The sequence below is a fragment of the Gopherus evgoodei genome, chromosome 8 (assembly GCF_007399415.2).
Source record: "Gopherus evgoodei ecotype Sinaloan lineage chromosome 8, rGopEvg1_v1.p, whole genome shotgun sequence".
NCBI lineage: Eukaryota > Metazoa > Chordata > Testudines > Testudinidae > Gopherus > Gopherus evgoodei.
Window position 1 is genome coordinate 83,116,188 of NC_044329.1, and position 20,203 is coordinate 83,136,390.

The 20,203-nt window shown below is 43.6% G+C and overlaps 1 protein-coding gene across 1 annotated transcript in view; it reads left to right on the forward strand.

Annotated features, from left to right (window-relative positions):
- COL24A1 (collagen type XXIV alpha 1 chain) overlaps nucleotides 1-20,203 on the forward strand; it is a 253,533-nt gene that overhangs the window by 229,232 nt on the left and 4,098 nt on the right. The window contains exons 54-57 of the mRNA XM_030572150.1: nucleotides 10,338-10,373; nucleotides 10,471-10,497; nucleotides 11,790-11,855; nucleotides 12,682-12,850. Of these exons, the coding sequence (XP_030428010.1) occupies nucleotides 10,338-10,373; nucleotides 10,471-10,497; nucleotides 11,790-11,855; nucleotides 12,682-12,850 (298 nt within the window). The remainder of the gene's footprint in view (nucleotides 1-10,337; nucleotides 10,374-10,470; nucleotides 10,498-11,789; nucleotides 11,856-12,681; nucleotides 12,851-20,203) is intronic.

A 20,203-nucleotide genomic window follows, 5' to 3' on the forward strand; every position in this document is an offset into this window, starting at 1 on the left:
GGGAGCGGGGTCAGGAGCCTGCCCCACTCCACGCGTGCTATGGCTCCGCGCAGCTCCCAGGAAGTCACCAGCATGTGCCCCCTCTGGCTCTTATGCATTGGAGCAGTCAGGGGGCTCCGCATGCTGCCCCTGCCCCAACTGCCAGCTCTGCAGCTCCCATTGGCCAGGAACCGTGGCCATTGTGAACTGCAGGGGCCAGGTGTGTGGACGGAGCAGCGTGCAGAGCCACCTGGCCACACCTCCATGTAGGAGCTGGATGGGGGGATATGCTGCTGCTTCTGGGAGCTGCTTGAGGTAAGCGCCACCCGGAGCCTGAAACTCTGACCTCGTCCTACACCCAAACCCCCTTCCCAAGCCCTGCTCTCCTTGCTGCCCTCCGAACCTCTCAGTCCCAGTCCGGACCACCCTCCTGCACCCCAAACCCCTCATCCCCAGCCCAGAGCCCACATCCCTAGCCAAACCCTTACCCCCCACCACCCAACCCCCTACCCGGAGCCCCCTCCTGCACTCAGAACCCCTCAGCCCCAGCCTGGATCCCCCTCCCCTGCACCCATCCTGAACCCCTCATTTCTGGCCCCACCCTGGAACCCGCACCTCCAGGTCAGATTCCATGCCTACTGCCACACCTCAACTCTCTGCCTAAGCCCAGAGCCCCCTCCCATACAGTGAACCCCTCTGCTCCATGTGCAGCCCCCTCCTGCATCCCAAACCCCTCACTTCTTCCCCCCCCTGCAGACTCCGCATCTCCAACCGGAGCCTGTCCAGCACCTGAACTCCTCATTTCTGGCCGCTTCCCCAGCCACAGCCCTCACCCCAACCCCCAATTTTATGAACATTCATGGCCTGCCATACAATTTCCATTCCCAGATGTGGCCCTCAGGCCAAAAAGTTTGCCCACCCCTTTCTCTAGTAGCTGATACTCTCTCTAATCCCTGTACCACAGCACTATTGTGAATCATATCCCTCTATGTAATCTTACATAGAGATACAGGAATTCACAGGCTGTGTGAGTATATGCAAAAGCAAAGACTGAGAGCATGCAGGCCAGCAACTGAACATATATGGGCTGCTATAGTAGCAGCAGGCACTACTGAAGTGATATATACATGATTAAGTCACTTTCCTCTTATTCTTCTCCTTTTTCTTCATCATCATCTTATTATTATTTTATTTTAGCTGCTTTAATGTTATAAACGTCCAAAATATCTAACTAAGATGCACTGCATTGCATTGAACATACAAAAAATTACCTACTAATAATGACCAAGCAGAGGGCCGTTGTCCATTGCTGTAACAGATATCTCTGTGTGTGTGGTATAATATATATAAATTGCTATAATGATTTGGAATGCCAATGTTTTCCAATAACTAACCTATGTAATCTTATCCCTTTTACTCTCATCTTCCCTCTCCTCTTTCCTCCTATTGTTTGTCATACTTGCTTGTTGTGTCTTGTCTTAAATTAGATAATAAGTTCTTTTGGTGTCTACTTGTGTGTTTGCAGAGACCTAGCACAGTGGGACCCCAATTCTGACCTAAATACTACAGAAATAGATATTTTAAAGCAATTTGGAACATTGCTGAAGGAATGTGGGCTTTGTGCTTAGCTAGCTCAGAATGTGTTGCTGTTCATTTTCTGACATGGGTTTTTTTTATTTTAATGTTCTTGAGGCAATTCCTATCTGAGGGACAGAACAAATATCACAGTGCTCATGTAAGACTATTCGCTAGATATTTAACTCTCATTTCCATTCCTCTGGTTTAGGATCTGCCCCCCCTCACCCCCGATGCCCTCTGTCTGGGCAGTGTGGAGCTAAAAGTGCCCTTGCATTTTGGAACCAATGCCAATGCTTATTCATCTAGAAACACTGGTTTCTATTATCTGTACTGGCATTTAACACTCAATTCCTTTTTAATGTACTCATCTCATGAGACTCTCTTTCCAGAAGAGGGAGGTATAATTCTAAAGCATGTGCAGTGATATTAGTTTAAAGGCCATTGTGAGTTTAACCTGAGGGACATGAACAAGTGGTCATTAATTCCAGAAGTTGTGAGTTTGATTTCTCTGAGATCTAGATACCTCTCAGTAGATACTTGGAATTCCAAAATAATGACAGAAGTAATTTCTATTCCTCTTGACCCCACATTGACTGGGACTCACAGAGAGATTCTTTGAGGACAATAAACGGGCCTGATTTTCTAATGGCTCACTGATGTAAAATGCTACCAAATCTGAATTTTTCACTCATGCTGATGGAAGTGTTTCTACACCTACTGTGCATTCACTTTGCACAGATAAAAATGGCTCCACAAGATGAAAAGCAAAGGAGAATCAGGCCCATTATTTTTTTGACAGAAGTAATCTCTGTGGAACATTCATATAATTTCACCCCTGCCCTCCCTCATACCTTATGTGGTTGACAGTGGATTTTTTTTTTCAAGTTCTCCAAGGTTTAAATCGGGTTGGCAACCTTTCAGAAGTGATGTGCTGAGTCTTCATTTATTTACTCTGATTTAAGGTTTCACATGCGAGTAATACATTTTAACTTTTTTAGAAGGTCTCTTTCTATAAGTCTATAATATATAACTAAACTAGTGTTGTGTGTAAAGTAAATAAAGTTTTTAAAATGTTTAAGAAGCTTCATTTAAAATTAAAGAAAATGCAGAGCCCCCCGGGCTGGTGGCCAGGACTGGGGCAGTGTGAGTGCCACTGAAAATCAACTTGCGTGCCACCTTTGGCTCACATGCCATAGGTTGCCTACCCCTGGTTTAAATAAATGCAAAGCATTACAAACTCACAGTAGCATCCTGTGTTTTTCCTAGTTTGAACTATAAAATGGATGGCTCTCAATATTTTTTAGCACCCCAAAAGTATAGCTCTTAATAAAAGAAGTCTGCACTTCAAGGAGCTGCCAGTGTAAATGTTAGATGTGATATAATGAGTGATGGTAAGAAACAGCAGGAAGGGAATGGGGAGATGGAGGGTGAAGGCTATAGCATTACGGTCACTTGGATCTTCAGTCTGTATATATGCAGTTCTTGGTGGTTCTATAAATTTTGTTTTGTTTTCCTTTTATAAAAAATTATTTCAGGTGGTGTTAATGGCTCCCTTGCTGTTGGCATTGCAGAAGAATTGAATTTTCAGTAGGGATTTAAATGAGGAGAGAATAGTGGCAGACATGAGGAAGGGTTTTCATGTGTAAGAGACAGTATGAACAAAGATGTCTCACCTCTTTGGTATTGTTAGTTATTCACCGTAACCATAAATTAGCAGATAATACCAACTTTTATGGAATTGCTCTCTAATATTCACTACTGGAGCTAATACCTTCTTCAACTTTGTGAGCATAATCATCAGCCACACCTACTAAGCAATGAGCACAACTGGGGTAGAGTTCACCTGAAAAGGAGACATTTGCACCTTCCCAAAGCTGGAGCCAGTTCTATCTACATGGTCTTCTTGCTAACATATGTCAGAGCAGCTTGAGGCTGCTCTAAACCAGTGGTTCTCAAACTTGGGCCGCCGCTTGTTCAGGGAAAGCCCCTGGCAGGCCAGGCCAGTTTGTTTACCTGCCATTTCCGCAGGTTCAGCCGATCCCACTGGCCTCAGTACACCACTCCAGGTCGATGGGGGCGGCAGGAAGCGGCGCAGGCCGAGGTATGTGCTGTCTGCCACTTCCCGCAGCCCCCATTGGCCTGGAGCAGTGAACTGTGGCCAGTGGCAGCCACGATTGGCCAAACCTGCAGATGCAGTAGGTAAACAAACCATCCAGGCCCGTCAGGGGCTTTCCCTGAGCAAGCGGCTGCCCAAGTTTGAGAACCACTGTTCTAAACTATACTCTCTCACTGTGGCCTCTAAGAGCCCAATGTACTAACTGGAAATTGCAAAAACACAGTGGAATCCTGGCCATGACTGCTTCCTTCAAGTCACATCCCCTATTCCCAAGTATGATAATTTTCCTCCACCCGCTCCCTGTTACACAGCAGTGCAGTCTGGATCTGGGCCCATATTTCTTTAGGGTGGGATTTTCCGAAGTGCTCAGTGTTGGCCTAATTCCGCTGCTACTGAAGCTAAGCCAGTGCTAAGAACTCTTGAAAATCCCAGCCTAAAAGTAAGAAGCAGACACATTTTTCAACAGTCATAAGTCATTGAGTTATATCAGTGGTTCCTTCCAATTAATATAACCATGTATTCTACTTTGTGCAGCCAGTCTATAGTCTAAGCAAGGAGTGGGCAAACTTTTTGGCCGGAGGGCCATATCGGGGTATGGAAATTGTATGGCGGACCATGAATGCTCACAAAATTGGGAGGTTGTGTGCAGGAGGGGTGAGGGCTCTGGCTGGGGGTGCGGGTTCTGGGATGGGGCCAGAAATTAGAAGCTCAGGGTGTGGGAGGGGGCTCTGGACTGGGGCAGGGGGAGTGAGGGCTCTGGCTGGTGGTGCGGTTTCTGGGGTGGAGCTGGGGATGAAGGGTTGGGGGGTGCAAGAGGGTGCTCTGGACTGGGACTGAGGGGTTTGGAGGGCGGGAGGGGGATCAGGGCTGGGGCAGGGGATTGGGGTGCAGAAGGAGATCAGGGGTGCAGGCTTCGGGAGCGCTTACCGCAAGCAGATCCAAAAAGCAGCACCATGTCCCCGCTCTGGCTCCTACGCAGAGACATGGCCAGGCGGCTCTGCATGCTGTTCCTGGCCAATGGTAGCTGTGGGGGCAGCACTTTGGGCTGGGGCAGTGTGCGGAGCCCCCTGGCTGCCCCTACGCGTAGCAGCTGGAGGGTGATATGCCACAGCTTCCAGATGCCACATGCTTCCTGGCTGGAGCTCGAGGGCTGGATTAAAATGTCTGGAGAGCCAGATGTGGCCCCTGGGTCATAGTTTGCCCAACCCTGGTCTAAGCATAGGTCACTGAAGTTATTACCATCCTTGTACAACTCAGCATGGTATTTTTTACAGTATAATATTTTCTCTAATTTATGCCTCTGAATTACCTATACATCTATAAAATGCCAACCAAAATTGCTTTTAGGGTTGCAGACAGATTGTTCATGATCTAATATAAATAGCGTTGTCCTTAGAGGATGAAGTTCACTCCAGGGCAGAGGCCTCCACAAGGGTTCCCATGCATTTGAAGCCCCACATTAAGGAGCTTCTGAATCCTCTGCACTGAGTGAATTTCATCCTGAAGGTTTTATTCATGAGATTTGACCATGGTTAATGGGGGTGAGAAGAGAGTGTCAGGAAAACAGATCTACCAAAGAGAATATTGAAGATAAAGCAACAAAGCTTCAGGTTTGGTCTACACTAGACATTTATGTCAGTATAACTACTTCACTCAGGGATTTTCTCCTACTCCTGGTGTAGACAGTGCTTTGTCCACGGGAGATCTTCTCCCATCAACACAGCTACTGCCTCTTAGGGAGTCCTCCTGTCCATGTCTGCAGCGTCTTCGCTGAAGCACTGGAGCGGCACAGCTGCAGTGTTTTAAGTGTAGACCTGCCCTAACTCTTCTGTCCTTAGCCCAGCTAACTCAGAAACTGGTTTCATATGCTGGGCCAGGTCTTCAGCTAATGTAAGCCAGTGAAGCTCCATTGACTTCAATAGAACTATATCCATCTACAGCAGCTGAGGATTTGGCTCATAATTTTTTGCTTTTTAGCCTTCAACAGCAGTCCATCTTTGTATCTAAATAGGGAGCCTGGCTTGAAGTTGCAGATACACTTTGTTGGACTGAACCCTACTCTTGTATTTGCAGCAAACATTTTCTTTTCAAATGAAGAGATTCTTACCACTTGCAAATATTCACAACTGAGTTTCATTTTCCCACCAAACATTTGCTTAAAGGTCAAAAACACCCCTCAGAATATTCATAATTTCAGTCAGCAGCACTGCCTGTGCTGAATGAGAAGATAGCAAATATTCTGCATTATTTTCTTCACCTGATGATTTATGCCTGTCATAGAGTCATAGATTCTGAGGCTAGAAAAGGGACTGTTGTGATCATCTAGTGTGACTCCTGGATAACACAGACCATAGAACTTTCCCAAAATAATTCCTTTGGAACTAGAACTTGTCTTTTTAAAAAACATTCAATCTTGATTTTAAAATTGTCAGTGATGGAGAATCCATCACAACCCTTGGTAAATTGTTCCAATGGTTAATTAACATAAGAACATAAGAACGGCCATACTGGGTCAGACCAAAGGTCCATCTAACTCAATATCCTGTCTTCCGACAGTGGGCAATGCCAGGTGCCCCAGAGGGAATGAACAGAACAGGTAATCATCAAGTGATCCATCCCTTGTCACCCATTCCCAGCTTCTAGCAAACAGAGGCTAGGGACACCATCTGTGCCCATCCTGGCTGATAGCCATTGATGGACCTATCCTCCATGAATGTATCTAATTCTTTTTTGAACCGTGTTATAGTCTTGGCCTTGACAACATCCTCTGGCAAAGAGTTCCACAGGCTGACTGTACATTGTGTGAAGAAATACTTCACTTTGTTTGTTTTAAACCTGCTGCCTATTTCATTTGGTGACTCCTAGTTCTTCTGTTATGGGAAGGAGTAAATAATACTTCCTTATTTACTTTCTTAATTTACTTAAAAATTTACAATTTATTTCCAGTCTGAATTTGTCTAGCTTCAACTACCAGCCATTGGATCTTGTTATATATACCTTCGTCTGCTAAACTGAAGAGCCCATTAGTAAATATTTTTCTCCATGTAAGTACTAATAGACTGTAATCAAGTCACCCTGTGACCGTCTCTTTGTTAAGCTAAATACATTAAACTCCTTGAGTCTATCACTATAAGGCATGAACATCTTTCCTGAATTGTTGGCACCAGAACCGGACACAGTAGAACCAGACACAGCAGCAGTCTCATCAGGCCAAACACAGAGGACATATACAATCTCTCTACTTCTACTCGAGATTCCCATTTGTGCATCCAAGGATCACATTATTAGCCCTTCCTGGGGCAAAAATCTGTCTGTGGATCTGTCCTGCTTTGAGCAGGGGGTTGGACTAGATGACCTCTTGAGGTCCCTTCCAACCCTGGTATTCTCTGATTCTATATTGTCTTCAGTAAAATGGGACATAAAAACCCGTAAAGGGTGATTCTTCTCACTTACACCAGTGTAACCCAGGAAGAATTCCATTTCAGTCAGCATTGTTACACTGGCATAAAGGTGGTGGAAGTGAGATGATGATCAAAACTATATGTCCTGATTTTCATAGAGGCTGAGCACTCACAACTCTCTTTAGGTCAAATAGGAGTTATGAGTGCTCAGCACCTCTAAAATCAGGCCAACTGTGTTTACGGTCCTGATCCTGCAAACACTTCTGTACATGCTTAACTGTAAGCATGTAGGTAGTGCTATTGTCACTGATTGCTCATGTTTAAAATTAAGCACATGCATAAATGTTTGTAGGATCAGAATTTTTAGGTATCAAAAAGAAAAGGATGGAGTTCAGGCCTTTGACCTTTTGTGCTAGCAGTCAAATTGAGGGCTTGAAAGGATTAAAGGATACACTAAAAATAATTCATTTTATTCTTTGTTTTTGGTATTAAGGAACTGGAATTGTACTTTTCTCACTCCTTTACTTATCCTTTGATCACATTAGCATTTAAGTAGATTCATAAAGCTAATCCTGAACATTCCAGGGGAATATTCTGCAATTAACTTAATCTATAAAATGTACAATTTAACCTTCTACTGCAGCTCTGTGGCAGAAAGGAGCATTTATAATGTTTCTACAGAATTTCCAACATACTGTTTGCAATTTTGTTATGTTTAAAAGGCTTGTAAAAGTAATTGATGTAGGTCCTTGAAGTTTTAAAGCATTTAAGAAATGTAATATGCCCAAGGGGGGTTGCCCCAGGTAGCAGTTGGCTGCCAATTTACCTTTTCATATGGGATTTGATTAGCAAGGAAATAGTGGATCAAGGCAGATTAAGTCACATCACTTCTTTATAGAAAGTTTAAATTCATCAGAACGATACAACTATCAATAAAATCCCTCTCTATAAATCTCAAGTGTCTTAAAATAGTTCCACAGACATACAGTTGTGGCGCATATACCAAAAATATAGAATCCTTCAGCTATTATGAGAAATCCAATGAAAGTTTTGAATCACTGTACACAGAACAAAGACATCTATTCACTAGAAATAAGTGTTTACATAGGGGCAGTATAGATCATTGAAGCCTTCACATCTTGCTGTAACTTGGCCATTGTGTAACCCAGTCCTGAACCAAAATACATAAGTATCTCCTTACTTTGTGGAAATTATTCTTTTAGTTTCCTTTCACCCTTTCCCTTTCTTTTTCTACCAATATGGATATCTGATGCACTTTGTTGAGCATGATCAAAGAATACAGTAATATACACCCATTGGTTTGAAGGATCCTTGAAACAGATTGACGACAAACCTGCTACTGATCTGGTTAATTAAATGCAAAATTTTCAGCTGGCATAAACTGGCATAGCATTGTTGAACTCACTTGATTTACACCAGCTGAGAATCTGACCCAAAGTAGTCATACGGAAGATTTTGCTAACGTCAAATCTCATCAATTTTATAACAACAATAATAATACTTTGTGCCTATTTAAGCATAAGATCCCAAAGCACTTTTAAAGGTCGGTAAGTAGTATTAGCCGTAGATGGAATAAGGGAGACTGAGTGACATTACGTGACTTGCCAAAGTCACAAAGAGTTAGTGGCAGAGTTAGGAATCAGAAGTTTTAGGTTATATTACTGTTCCCCTACATTAACCACTAATCAATGGTGCCTCTGTAAAATTACAGTAGATGTTGGTCTGTGGGATGGAGGTGGTGGCTTATAGTCTTGAATATGCGTACACAGTGTGAAACCAGGTAAGTAGGACCCAGTAACAGTAGGTGGTGGTTGAAAAGCTGACAAAATAAAATATCCGAACTGATTTAGCTCTTAAAGCCTTCACATTAAAAAACAGCAAAGGCTGAACCTAAACATAAAGAAATGTCCTCAGTTTTAACTCCCCTGCATAATTACTAGACAGCTGTTTATAGAACAGCAGCACTCACAATATACAGATTTGGGCTATGGAGACTGAATCAAGGTCATCGTAACAGCTCTCATTGAAAATCAAATGCACTCTCACATAGCTACCATGTGTTCTGTCCCATGAATTTTACATCACATGGGCTAAAGAATGTGACCAACGTGCTTCTAGAGATTGATAGATCTGAAAAGTCTCAATTTATATGATCTAATCTGGCATCCTTTCATTTAAATGTGTGTGGACTAGCATGGGACACAACCCTGCATGCTCTAAACTCCCATTGACTTGGTTGGCAGTTTGAGATGCAGGATCATGCTCACAGTGGTTCTGTACAGTGTTGCTTATGCAGATGTTTCTTTTGAAGTCTCTTGGATGACATACTACTTGTTGGTGTGTTAGTTAGAGAACTGAAAGGAACAGATGAAATGGTTTACTACTAAGATGAGGGTTTTGGCCAGATCTACACTAGAAATTTTTGTTGGTATAACAGTGTTGATTAGGGATGTGATTTTTGTGAGGTCTACACCTGAGGTGTCAACTTTTCTCTTTTCTTTTTCACTTACGTTAACCTTTTGTGTGTGTTGTACACATTATTCCCTGCAAGGCCCCTGCTGACTGTAATTGGTTCCCTCTCCGTTCCTGCTGCTTAATTGCACCCTTAAATGAAGTTCCTCTGGGGCCGGGGATGGTGGCGACATGTTGTTTAGATTAGAAGGAGAGAAGCCTGCAATATAAGGGCCCATTATGTGAGTGTTCCACGTCCTGGATCAAATGTCATACTTTGTATTAAGTGTACTTTTATAAATAGTTTATTACGGGGCTAATACATTATTCAGATATATTTTACTAAATGGTTGATCAATTATTAGAGTCCAGTAAATTAAGAGATTCTTTAAAACCATCTATAACACTTTGTGCTGATGTGATAATAGCTATCCATAACACATACTACTCATGTGTGACATGCTTATAAAATCTATTAAACATTTAGTAACCTTTTGCACACTATTTATAAATATACTCTGAATATCAAGTGTGATCAGATAAACAGAGGGTTGTTTTGGTATCCAGCACTATCAGCCTGGCACTTTTCACAAGAACAACACTCACTTTTTAAAAACGCACAATGCCGTACATTCAGAAATGGAAACAAATGGTCTACAGCTCTGCCAAGAAATCTTTGTGCAGATTACAGCTGCCTACATTTCATTATGGCATTTTCTGATTTAAAAAAAAAAATCAAAAGTAGAAGGATTTTTTTTAACCCTAATGCTTTTTATCTTCCTTTCTCCTAGGGCCCTCAGGGACCACGGGGTCATCCAGGTCCACCAGTAAGTGTATAAAGAGGTATTTTTATCTAGGTTCTCCTTGCACATATGATTTAAAGAAGCCTGCAATACCTAATAACTGCTTTCTCTTGTTTTCTAGGGTCCACCTGGGGCACCTGGTCCAAGAGTAAGTTTCATAATTGTGCTAACTACAACACATTCCCTCATTGTTGAAAGTGAAAATGTTGAGACCCTCTTCATAGGGTATTGCTTCCTCCATCATCTTAAGTGAAATTCAAATGTTTTTCTTTAGCACTCATCACTATAATATCTAAGCTCAGATATAGTTGCTATGCTAAACCTATCCAACATCTTCTGTCTAGTAGTGCTTCCATGTTGCAGAGTCCCGAAAGGGCAAATCACATGCCCATGCTCACATGCTTGACCTTCATAAACTTCACTCCAGTTTGAAAGCTTACTTATAGGAATTCAGCATATACAAATTCTGAAGGGAAGTAGGATGCTACATGGTATGTCATTCACCAGGTGCCGTTGCAGTTTACATAAAATGTATCCATCTTTTTCTAGGGGGTTATTATCCAGCACTTACTGGGAGGATGGATTTACTGTTCTAGTCCTTTTCTATTATTTCTGCTCTATTGGGCAGCCCCCTTCCTGGGCCACCCTCCTGAGTCAGGCCATGGCATGACAGATGCTACACCCCCTCCCGCTCTGGCATCCCCCCTACAGTGGGGACTAGGGTGGCCTGAGGTATAGGAGGCAGCTGAACTAGTTGTATGCCAGCCAAGGACTCCCTCGCATTAAAGGAATTCTCAGCTGGCAAGGTATAGCACTTTTCACCACTAGAGTAGTGCAAAGGGACCAGAGAATCTGACCCATGTTGTATGTGCATGACTAGAGACTGAATTGTTCTTTGTGTATCATGTTGGGAGAGTAAATATCACCTTTTTCTCCAGATATAAATAGTATTTGTAACTGTCGATGTATTAGATTAGATGGATGGCAGACAGGTTTGGAGCCAATAGTTTTGGTTTGAGATTTTGGGGGGGATTTTTTGTTTTGTTTGTTTGTTTTATTTTTCTCCCAGGAAAATAACTGATAAAAGAAACTACAGTAATTTCTTTTTTAAAATTACAGTTCTTTAAAATAAGAGTATTCCATTTCATTCTGCTGTTTGCTTTTTCCTTTTAAAAGTAGGAATTCACATAGTATGTAATGTAATGGGTGTGGAGCATTCAACTAAACAATGCGGAGACCTCAGAGGTTTGGGGGAAGGCAGGCTTTTTTGTCCTTTTTGATACATACACATTTATGTGCAATATGTTTTAATCAAAAGACTTTCAAATTCTTCATCAGATATAACTGGTATATTTTTGCAGCATACTTGAAGAACTTACAACCTTAATTTTATTCTCTGTTGATTTTACTGCTGATCTTCCATGGTTTTGGTTTACACAGAAACCAATGGACATCAATGCTGCTATTCAAGCCTTGATTGAATCAAATGGTGCACTACAGATGGAGGTAATATATCTTGCTACATTTACATTGGCACATACATTAGAACATTTATAAAGAGTTGGGTTTTTTAAGGCCAAAACATGGCTTCTTCACAAAGGCTTTATTGAAAACAGAGAGAAATTAGAAACTGTTTTGTGAGGAAAAACTAACCAATGTATAATATGATTAAACAAAATTGGATACATAGGATGCAATTTAAGTCAAGTTTTTAAAACCACAGTATTTCCAATGTTTAAATATGATTAAAGAGGATGGAAAGTATCAATCCATTATACAATGTGAAGTGTATACATTCAGCTACATGCCTACAAATGAGAATGTCATTAAGGCCTTGATCCATCAATCACTTACACATACTTAACTTCATGCATGTGAGTAGAGTCATTGCAGTCAATGAGACTACACACATGCAATGAACTTACTCACATGTGTAAAGTTAAGCACATTTGTATGTGCCTTTAGAATTGGGACCTAAGACTATTAACTCTGTTGTTCAAAATCTGACAGTGTGGTATCGCTTATAAAATGAACTAATTCCTTTCTTTTCTTTTTTTTTTCTTTTTTGGGCATTCAAATTTCCATTTCCATGTATTATAACAATGTTTTTGCATGATTTTTAACCTGACTGTAACTCCTTTGCTCCAATAATTTTAATAAATTGTACTAATTATTTTTAATATGAATAAATCATTTCTGTTATCTCACACGTGGTCGGCTCCATGCATCATAAACACCTTTCATTTCTGCATGTGGTCTCCAATGGGCATTTGATTTAACTTCATGCACTGCTGCTATGGCTTTTTTGTGATAACATTATTGCTAACGGCAGAGCTACCAGAATACTGAAGTAACTTTACTAGATCACAGTGCAGAGATATTCAAAACGCTACACTATCTCAGCAATTTACTGCACAGTATCAAGAACCCCCTCGGCACTCGGGATAACCCAGCACGCATCTGCAGGGATTTGCTTAACTGTGAACGTAAAGTATCAGATGGTAAGTGTCTATTTTCATCAAATTGTACATATCATCAAGATTTAGAATATCTTGTTTCCAACTTTTAATTTCTAGAGCAAAACTGTAATGGGTGGCATTTTAATAACTATATTAATTTTAACTTTTTAAGTCCATATTACTACTGAGTACCACACACCTATCCATAATGGACTTGCCTGTCACTTTATGCCCAAAGCAGCCTTTGCTCTCTGTGGATGGTGAAAAAGTAATTGCTACTACTTCTAGGCTATTCCAACCTACCAATACTCAGTGCTGAATTGCTTGTGAATAGCAGGAACTTTAAAACAATCTCAAACCTGCACTTTTTCAGTACAGAGGATATGATACTCTTATCATGCTGGTGTAAACCAGGGGTAACTCAGCTGAAGTCAATTGATGTACACTGATGAAAATCAGGCTTAGAGACTTCTTACTGCCCACACCCAGACTTCTACATTTACCTTTTTCATTTTACATTATGGGCTTGCATACACTGAAACTGGAAGATGTCATTTACAGTTCAAGTAGAAATACCCATGCTACCTTTAATTGAACTAGTGCTCTAAAAGTACTTGTGCAATGGCACAAGTGATGGGATGGGCTAACCACCTGAGTACAATCCTAAGTACATACTTGGGCAGGTAACCCCTCCGACTGCTCATGCCTCCACGACTCCACTTTTATTTTTAGCACGTTAGCTCAATCGGAGCTAGTGTGGGTATTCTGCTCAGCTGCAAATCACACCTTCCATCTCCAGTGTAGACATACCCTGAGATGTTATGTATCTTGTGTGCCCCTCATATCAAAGAACCTCATGAAAAGTGATCTGACTGAGATGACTCAGTGTGACGTATTTCTCAAAAACTCAACAAAAACAGTGTAATTTTAAAGCCTTGCTACACACACCATTTAGATTGGAAATTTCAAAGAACCCTAAGAGAGTTTGGCTCTCAGTACCGATTGAAACTCATTGAAAGTTGAACATTTAGTACTTTTATGCCCCCTTGAAAAGCCCTACCTTAATCTAGCTACCATAGTATTTCTGCAGCACCTATCACAATGTTTCCATATGCACCTTTTTACAGTAAGTTATAGATTTATTATTCAAAAATAATTTTTTTGGTACTTAGGTATTTAAAATATTTGCTCTAACACCAGGTCACTGGTTCCTAACACCATATTCAAGATTGCTTCTACTTCTACAGAAATTCTCATGGCCATCACTGCTCAAACTCGCACAAATCTATATGTATTTTGCACTAAGTTGATGTGAATGTATTGTACATGTAAAATGTGTCTTCTGATGTTAGCATATTCAGTGTTCACTGCTCATACCAACACCCTCAAACTGCAGCTTGACGAAACTGGGCATATTGACATGACTGACTGAAGTGCCCGCTCCTGGAAGCTCTTAGATGTTTTAACAACTTCATACACATAAAGTAGTCCCACTGAACTACTCACATGTATAAAGTTACTCATGTATGCAAGTATTTGCAGAATCTGAGCCAATGGCATCATCTGACTCAATGTGCAGAATCTGAGTTCTGTAATTACACAGTTTCCAGACAATATGGATTTGATCCTGCTCCCATTGAAGCTAATTGTTACTTCAAAGGGGAAAGGATTGAGCCCAGTCATTACATAGCATAAGAACAGAGTAAATAACAGGCTATTAAACAGTGCTTTGGAATGTACTATATTCAAACATGGTGAAAGCTGGCCATATTGTATAGATATGTATAATTATATTTTTATTTTTAACACTAAAGTACTGCAGATATAGAGTAAATAAAAAACATGCTGAAAATCTGAAAACTAGTTTTTCTAATATTTAGTAACATTTTCACATCTTTTAAATCTAGCTTTGTTATAGAAATAATTTCTCAAATACCTCATCCTGCAACGAACTTTGTGTGGATAAAGGTCTATATTTTTATAGGAAAAAAATGTGTATAATCAGATATATTGACAACTACTATATTTGAGGCAACCATTAATCAATAAATCTTGAATGGTCATTGAAATGTGCTATCAGTAGAAGTATTTCACATACTTCACCATCTGAGTGTGTTCATTATAAATATCTTCAAATCTTTCCATTAGTATCATGAATTTCTTATAGGTAACAATTGTTAAAATAAAAACAAATATGCACAAAGGAAATGAATTTAGAGGTAATGGGGGCAAAGTACTTATTTTCAAATGCAACCTTATGTAAATGTTATGGAGAATTATTGTTGTGCCCTCTGATGAGCTAAACAGCATGTATATGGCATCTAACCGGGTAAAATTGTCCAGAGTCAGTCTTTGTCAGGCAACTTACTGACTCATACCTGATTGGCTAATAACAATCATGAAAGAATTTTCTTCCTGCATGTAGACTCTTTATTTTCTGTGGGCCAAGTCCTGGCCCTGAGTAACCAGGCTGTGCACTGTGGATAGCTGCAGAGGTCAAGAAGGAAAGTATCTCCCTTCTGCAAATTGTGGAACAGCAATGGAGCAACTCTGAGACCACTGCAGACAATAGCTCCTACACCCCTTTGCACATGAGGGAAGGGGAAACAACTGGTGAATCATCAGCCCCTGCCCCACTTCTGACACTGCCCTGTGCATCAAGGTGCAGGGTGTGCACACAGCAGGCACCTAGCCCTCCACCCCTTACCCTGCAATGGAGCTGTACATCCCTGTGGTGGTAGGGTCTGCCTGTATGGAGCAAAAGTATTGTATTCATTTTCATTACAAACGTATGCAGTGGCTTTCACATACTGTAATGATTTAAACATGTTTAGAAAACTCATGTAAAACAAGACTCTTCCAAGGAGCCTAAGGGAGTTAAGTAGCCAAATCCCAAACAGTTGAGGATTAAACTCTCATTGTGTGTCATAGTAGCATGGTAAAAGCATGAAATAGGACCATCCCTCATGCAGGAAAAGCCGCAAGAAGCTAAGGGGGAGGAAAATTCAATGAGGTTTTCTTAACAAAGCTGTTCCATCATCAGGGTTTGCCCCCTCACCATGCCCTCCGTGGGTCTTACTCCAAACTCCATGGGTCCTCCAGGATCCACGTGAAGCCAGCTATTCTCTCAGGCTTTAGAACCCAAGTGTCATCTCATCTTGCCTTCTCAGTTCTTGCTAGTGCACTCCCAGTGGAACTGCATTACCAGAGGTTCCAGGACCGCCCTTTGAAAGAGGGGTTCCTGTTACAGAAGGGGCTCCACACAAAAGGTAATATAGCCCTAGGTTATATTATCTTGTCTACTTAATCTCCAAAACACTGGTAAAGAAAGGATGTGCTCGGCCCTGACTAGAAGCCACTCGTTCCCCATGCCCTCTCTTGCAGACATGGGGAGATTTGCACAAAGGATCCTCCATTTGTCAATTCTGGGGCACAGTCTAGCCTATCTTTAACTGTCGCTTAGGAAACATGGAACTAAATTCTGCTTTATTTTAGACTTGTCACGTACGCTGTTTCTTCTCCCACTGACTTTAGTGGGAGTTGCACCAGGATAAAAAATGAATAATTGGCCTTAATATTCTATCCCAAGTATGAAAGAAAACACTAACCAACATCTTTAAGCACATTACACCCACATATTGTAGAGAGGGTCACCTGTGATCTTAGCAGCAAAAGTGAAAGGAAGATATGGAAAATAAAAGCATTTTGTGCACTACAGCCCATACATACAAACAAACAATTTGCTATTTTATGATCTGGTACTTATACTAATTTCCTGTTCACAGAAATTGATGAGTATCTATTACACTAACTATAGAAAAAGGATTTCTTCTCAGAATTAATTTTGAAACAAATCTCTAGCTACTGTATGTGGAGAAGAGGATTAGCGTTAAGAGTCTAATTTACATCTCCTAGCTGCTGAATAGTCAGTATTAGTTATAGAATGAACATTAGTTCCATCAAGGAAATGTGCTCTAGAATCTAGAGTGGATAAGAGTGTACCAGGTCTAAGGGTATGTCTACATCTAAAATTTTGCAGCGCTGGTTGTTACAGCTGTATTAGTACAGCTGTATAGGGCCAGCGCTGCAGAGTGGCCACACTTACAGCAACCAGCGCTGCAAGTGGTGTTAGATGTGGCCATACTGCAGCGCTGTTGGGCGGCTTCAAGGGGGGTTCGGGGAACGCGAGAGCAAACCGGGGAAGGAGACCAGCTTCGCCGCGGTTTGCTCTCGCGTTCCCCGAACCCCCCTGCAAACCGCAGGGAAGGAGACCTGCTTGCACGGAGGTTCGGGGAACGCGAGAGCAAACCGGGGAAGGAGACCAGCTTTGCCGCGGTTTGCTCTCGCGTTCCCCGAACCCCCCTGCAAACCGCAGGGAAGGAGACCTGCTTGTTCGGGGAACGCGAGAGCAAACAGGGGAAGGAGACCAGCTTCGCCGCGGTTTGCTCTCGCGTTCCCCGACCCCCCCTGCAAACCGCAGGGAAGGAGACCTGCTTGCACGGAGGTTCGGAGAACGCGAGAGCAAACCGGGGAAGGAGACCAGCTTTGCTGCGGTTTGCTCTCGCGTTCCCCGAACCCCCCTGCAAACCGCAGGGAAGGAGACCTGCTTGTTCGGGGAACGCGAGAGCAAACCGGGGAAGGAGACCAGCTTCGCCGCGGTTTGCTCTCACGTTCTCCGAACCACCCTGCAAACCGCAGGGAAGGAGACCTGCTTGTTCGGGGAACGCGAGAGCAAACCGGGGAAGGAGACCAGCTTCGCCGCGGTTTGCTCTCGCGTTCCCCGAACCACCCTGCAAACCGCAGGGAAGGAGACCTGCTTGCTCGGGGTTCGGGGAACGCGAGAGCAAACCGGGGAAGGAGACCAGCTTGATTACCAGAGGCTTCCTCAGGTATGCTGGGATACCTGCTTATTCCACGGAGGTCAAGAAAAGCGCTGGTAAGTGTCTACACTTGATTACCAGCGCTGGATCACCAAACAGGGAGTTGAAGCGCTGGTGATGCCCTGCAGATGTGTACACCTCCTAAGTTGCAGCGCTGTAACCCCCTCACCAGCGCTGCAACTTTGTGATGTAGACAAGCCCTAAGTGTGTATCTGTTAAGATAGATGTAAAACTTAACATATCTTTCTTATAATTCCAAAGCTTAATTTTTTTCTTTTCTCTGGTGGCACAGGCCTTTCAGTACATTTTTCAAACTGTATTTTACTTTGAGATTAGTTACAACAGGGGTCTTCAACCTTTGGCACGTGTGCCAAAGATGGCACATGAGCCAATTTTTAATGGCACGCTGCTGCCTGCTGGAATCTCGGCAAGCAGCAGCATGCCATAAAAAATCCTTCCCAGCCCGGCCTGGTCTGCTCTTCTCCACCCTCCACTCCCCCACCCCCTGCAGGGGCAGGGGGCAAGGGGCAGAAGCTTGGTCCTGCCGGCTCCCCTGTCTCTTCCAGTAGTGTGCTGGGTTCCCGCCTCTCCTCTGTCTCTCGGTCCCTCCCTCCCTGCCGGCTGATCAGCTGATGGCCCTTGCAAGGGAGGGGGTCAGGAAGGAGCAGAGTCAGCATGCTCGCTGCTCCTGACGGAGGCAGAGAAGAAGCTGGGGCAGGGCCTTGGGGAAAAAGGGGTGGAATAGAGGCATATCCCCTCCAGCCCCTGCCCTGACCCCCCCCACACTCCCCAGCCCTCTGCCCTGAGCTCCGCAGCCCCGCGCACACCCCAGGCCCGTGCCCTTTAGCCCCCTCATAAACACCCAGCCATCTGCTTGATTCCTTCACCCCCCACATGACCCCAGCCCTGGCTCTGGCACCCCCACACATACCCAGCCTCCCCACCCCTTGCCCTGACACCTGCACCCCCTTCACATGCCCCCAGCCCTGACTCTTGCACCCCCCACATCCTGACTCTTGCACCCCCCACATCCCCACCCCCATCCTGAGCACTAAACGGGAGTTCCTGCACCACCACTACCACATTCCCACCTGCACCCCTCGCACCAAATGGGAGCTGCCCAGGTAAGTGCCCCACACCCAAACCTGAGCCCCCTCCCTCATTCTAGCTCCCGGCCCCTTCACCCCCAGCCCTATGCTCAGTCCACTCCCACCTCAGCTCAGTGCAGAGAGAGAGGAAAAGAATGGGCCAGAACCAGAGAGAAGGTAGGTACCCACTGTATGTGGGCAGGGCCGGGACCCCAGACCGGCATCAGGCTGAGTGAGTCCAGCAGCCAGGATCCCGGCTGGCAGGAGCTGGCGGATGGAACCCCTGAGTGGCAGCGGGCTGAGCCGCTCAGCCCACTGCTGGTCTGGGGTCCCAGCCACCGGCCCCGCTCAGCCCACTGCTGGTCTGGGGTCCCAGCCGCCAGCCCCGCACAGCCCACTGCCTGTCTGGGGTTCTGGCTGCCAGACCCTTGCCAGCCAGGGTCAAAACCCCAGACCAGCAACAGGCTGAGCGGGCCAGCGGCGTAAGATCAACATTTTAATTTAATTTTAAATGAAGCTTCTTAAACATTTTGAAAACCTTGTTTATTTTATAATACAACAATAGTTTAGTTATATAATATATAGACATAGAGAGAGACCTTATAAAGAACATTAAAATGTATTGCCGGCATGCAAAACCTTAAATTAAAGTGAATATATGAAGACTCAGCACACCACTTCTGAAAGGTTGCCGACCCCCGAGTTACAATGTCTGCCGTGTATCCAAAACCCCTGTTGTATCCCTCTGGATCAGTGGTTCCCAAACTTGTTCCACCACTTGTGCAGGGAAAGTCCCTGGCGGGCCAGGTCAGTTTGTTTACCTGCCGCGTCTGCAGGTTTGGCTGATCGCGACTCCCAGTGGCTGCGGTTCGCTGCTCCAGGCCAATGGGAGCTTGCTGGAAGCGATGCGGGGCACAAGCAGCGGAACAGGATTGGGAACCACTGCTCTAGATAGAAAACACATTGAAATAAACTCAAACAATCAAGAGAAAGGGGATTAAACAGAAACTGGTCACAAATACAGATCAGTCATGCTGTACATCAAATATAGATTAGCTGTGCTGCGATGATGACAAGGTGGCAGGAGCTATGATCCAGCATACAAATGCTGGGCTCTTCTGCTGATCACCCTGTTAGAGCCTGCATAAAGCTGTGGAATAACTTGTACCAATTCATGATAGTGGCAGGTACTGCTTAGTAACTCCACCAAGATGTAAGAGCTGCCAATGAACCTTTGGTCAGAGGGAACTGAGGGCAGGGACATGGAGGAACTAGCCAGGCTCATGATGAAAACTTAGGCTGATGTTCGTGTATTTGATAAAGCCAAATCCCAGGAAGAGGAGTACATCTGATCACCTATAGCATGCACAGATTTTGTCGGGAGCAGAGTGGGAATGCAACCTGTTCACACTCAGTATTTAGTATTG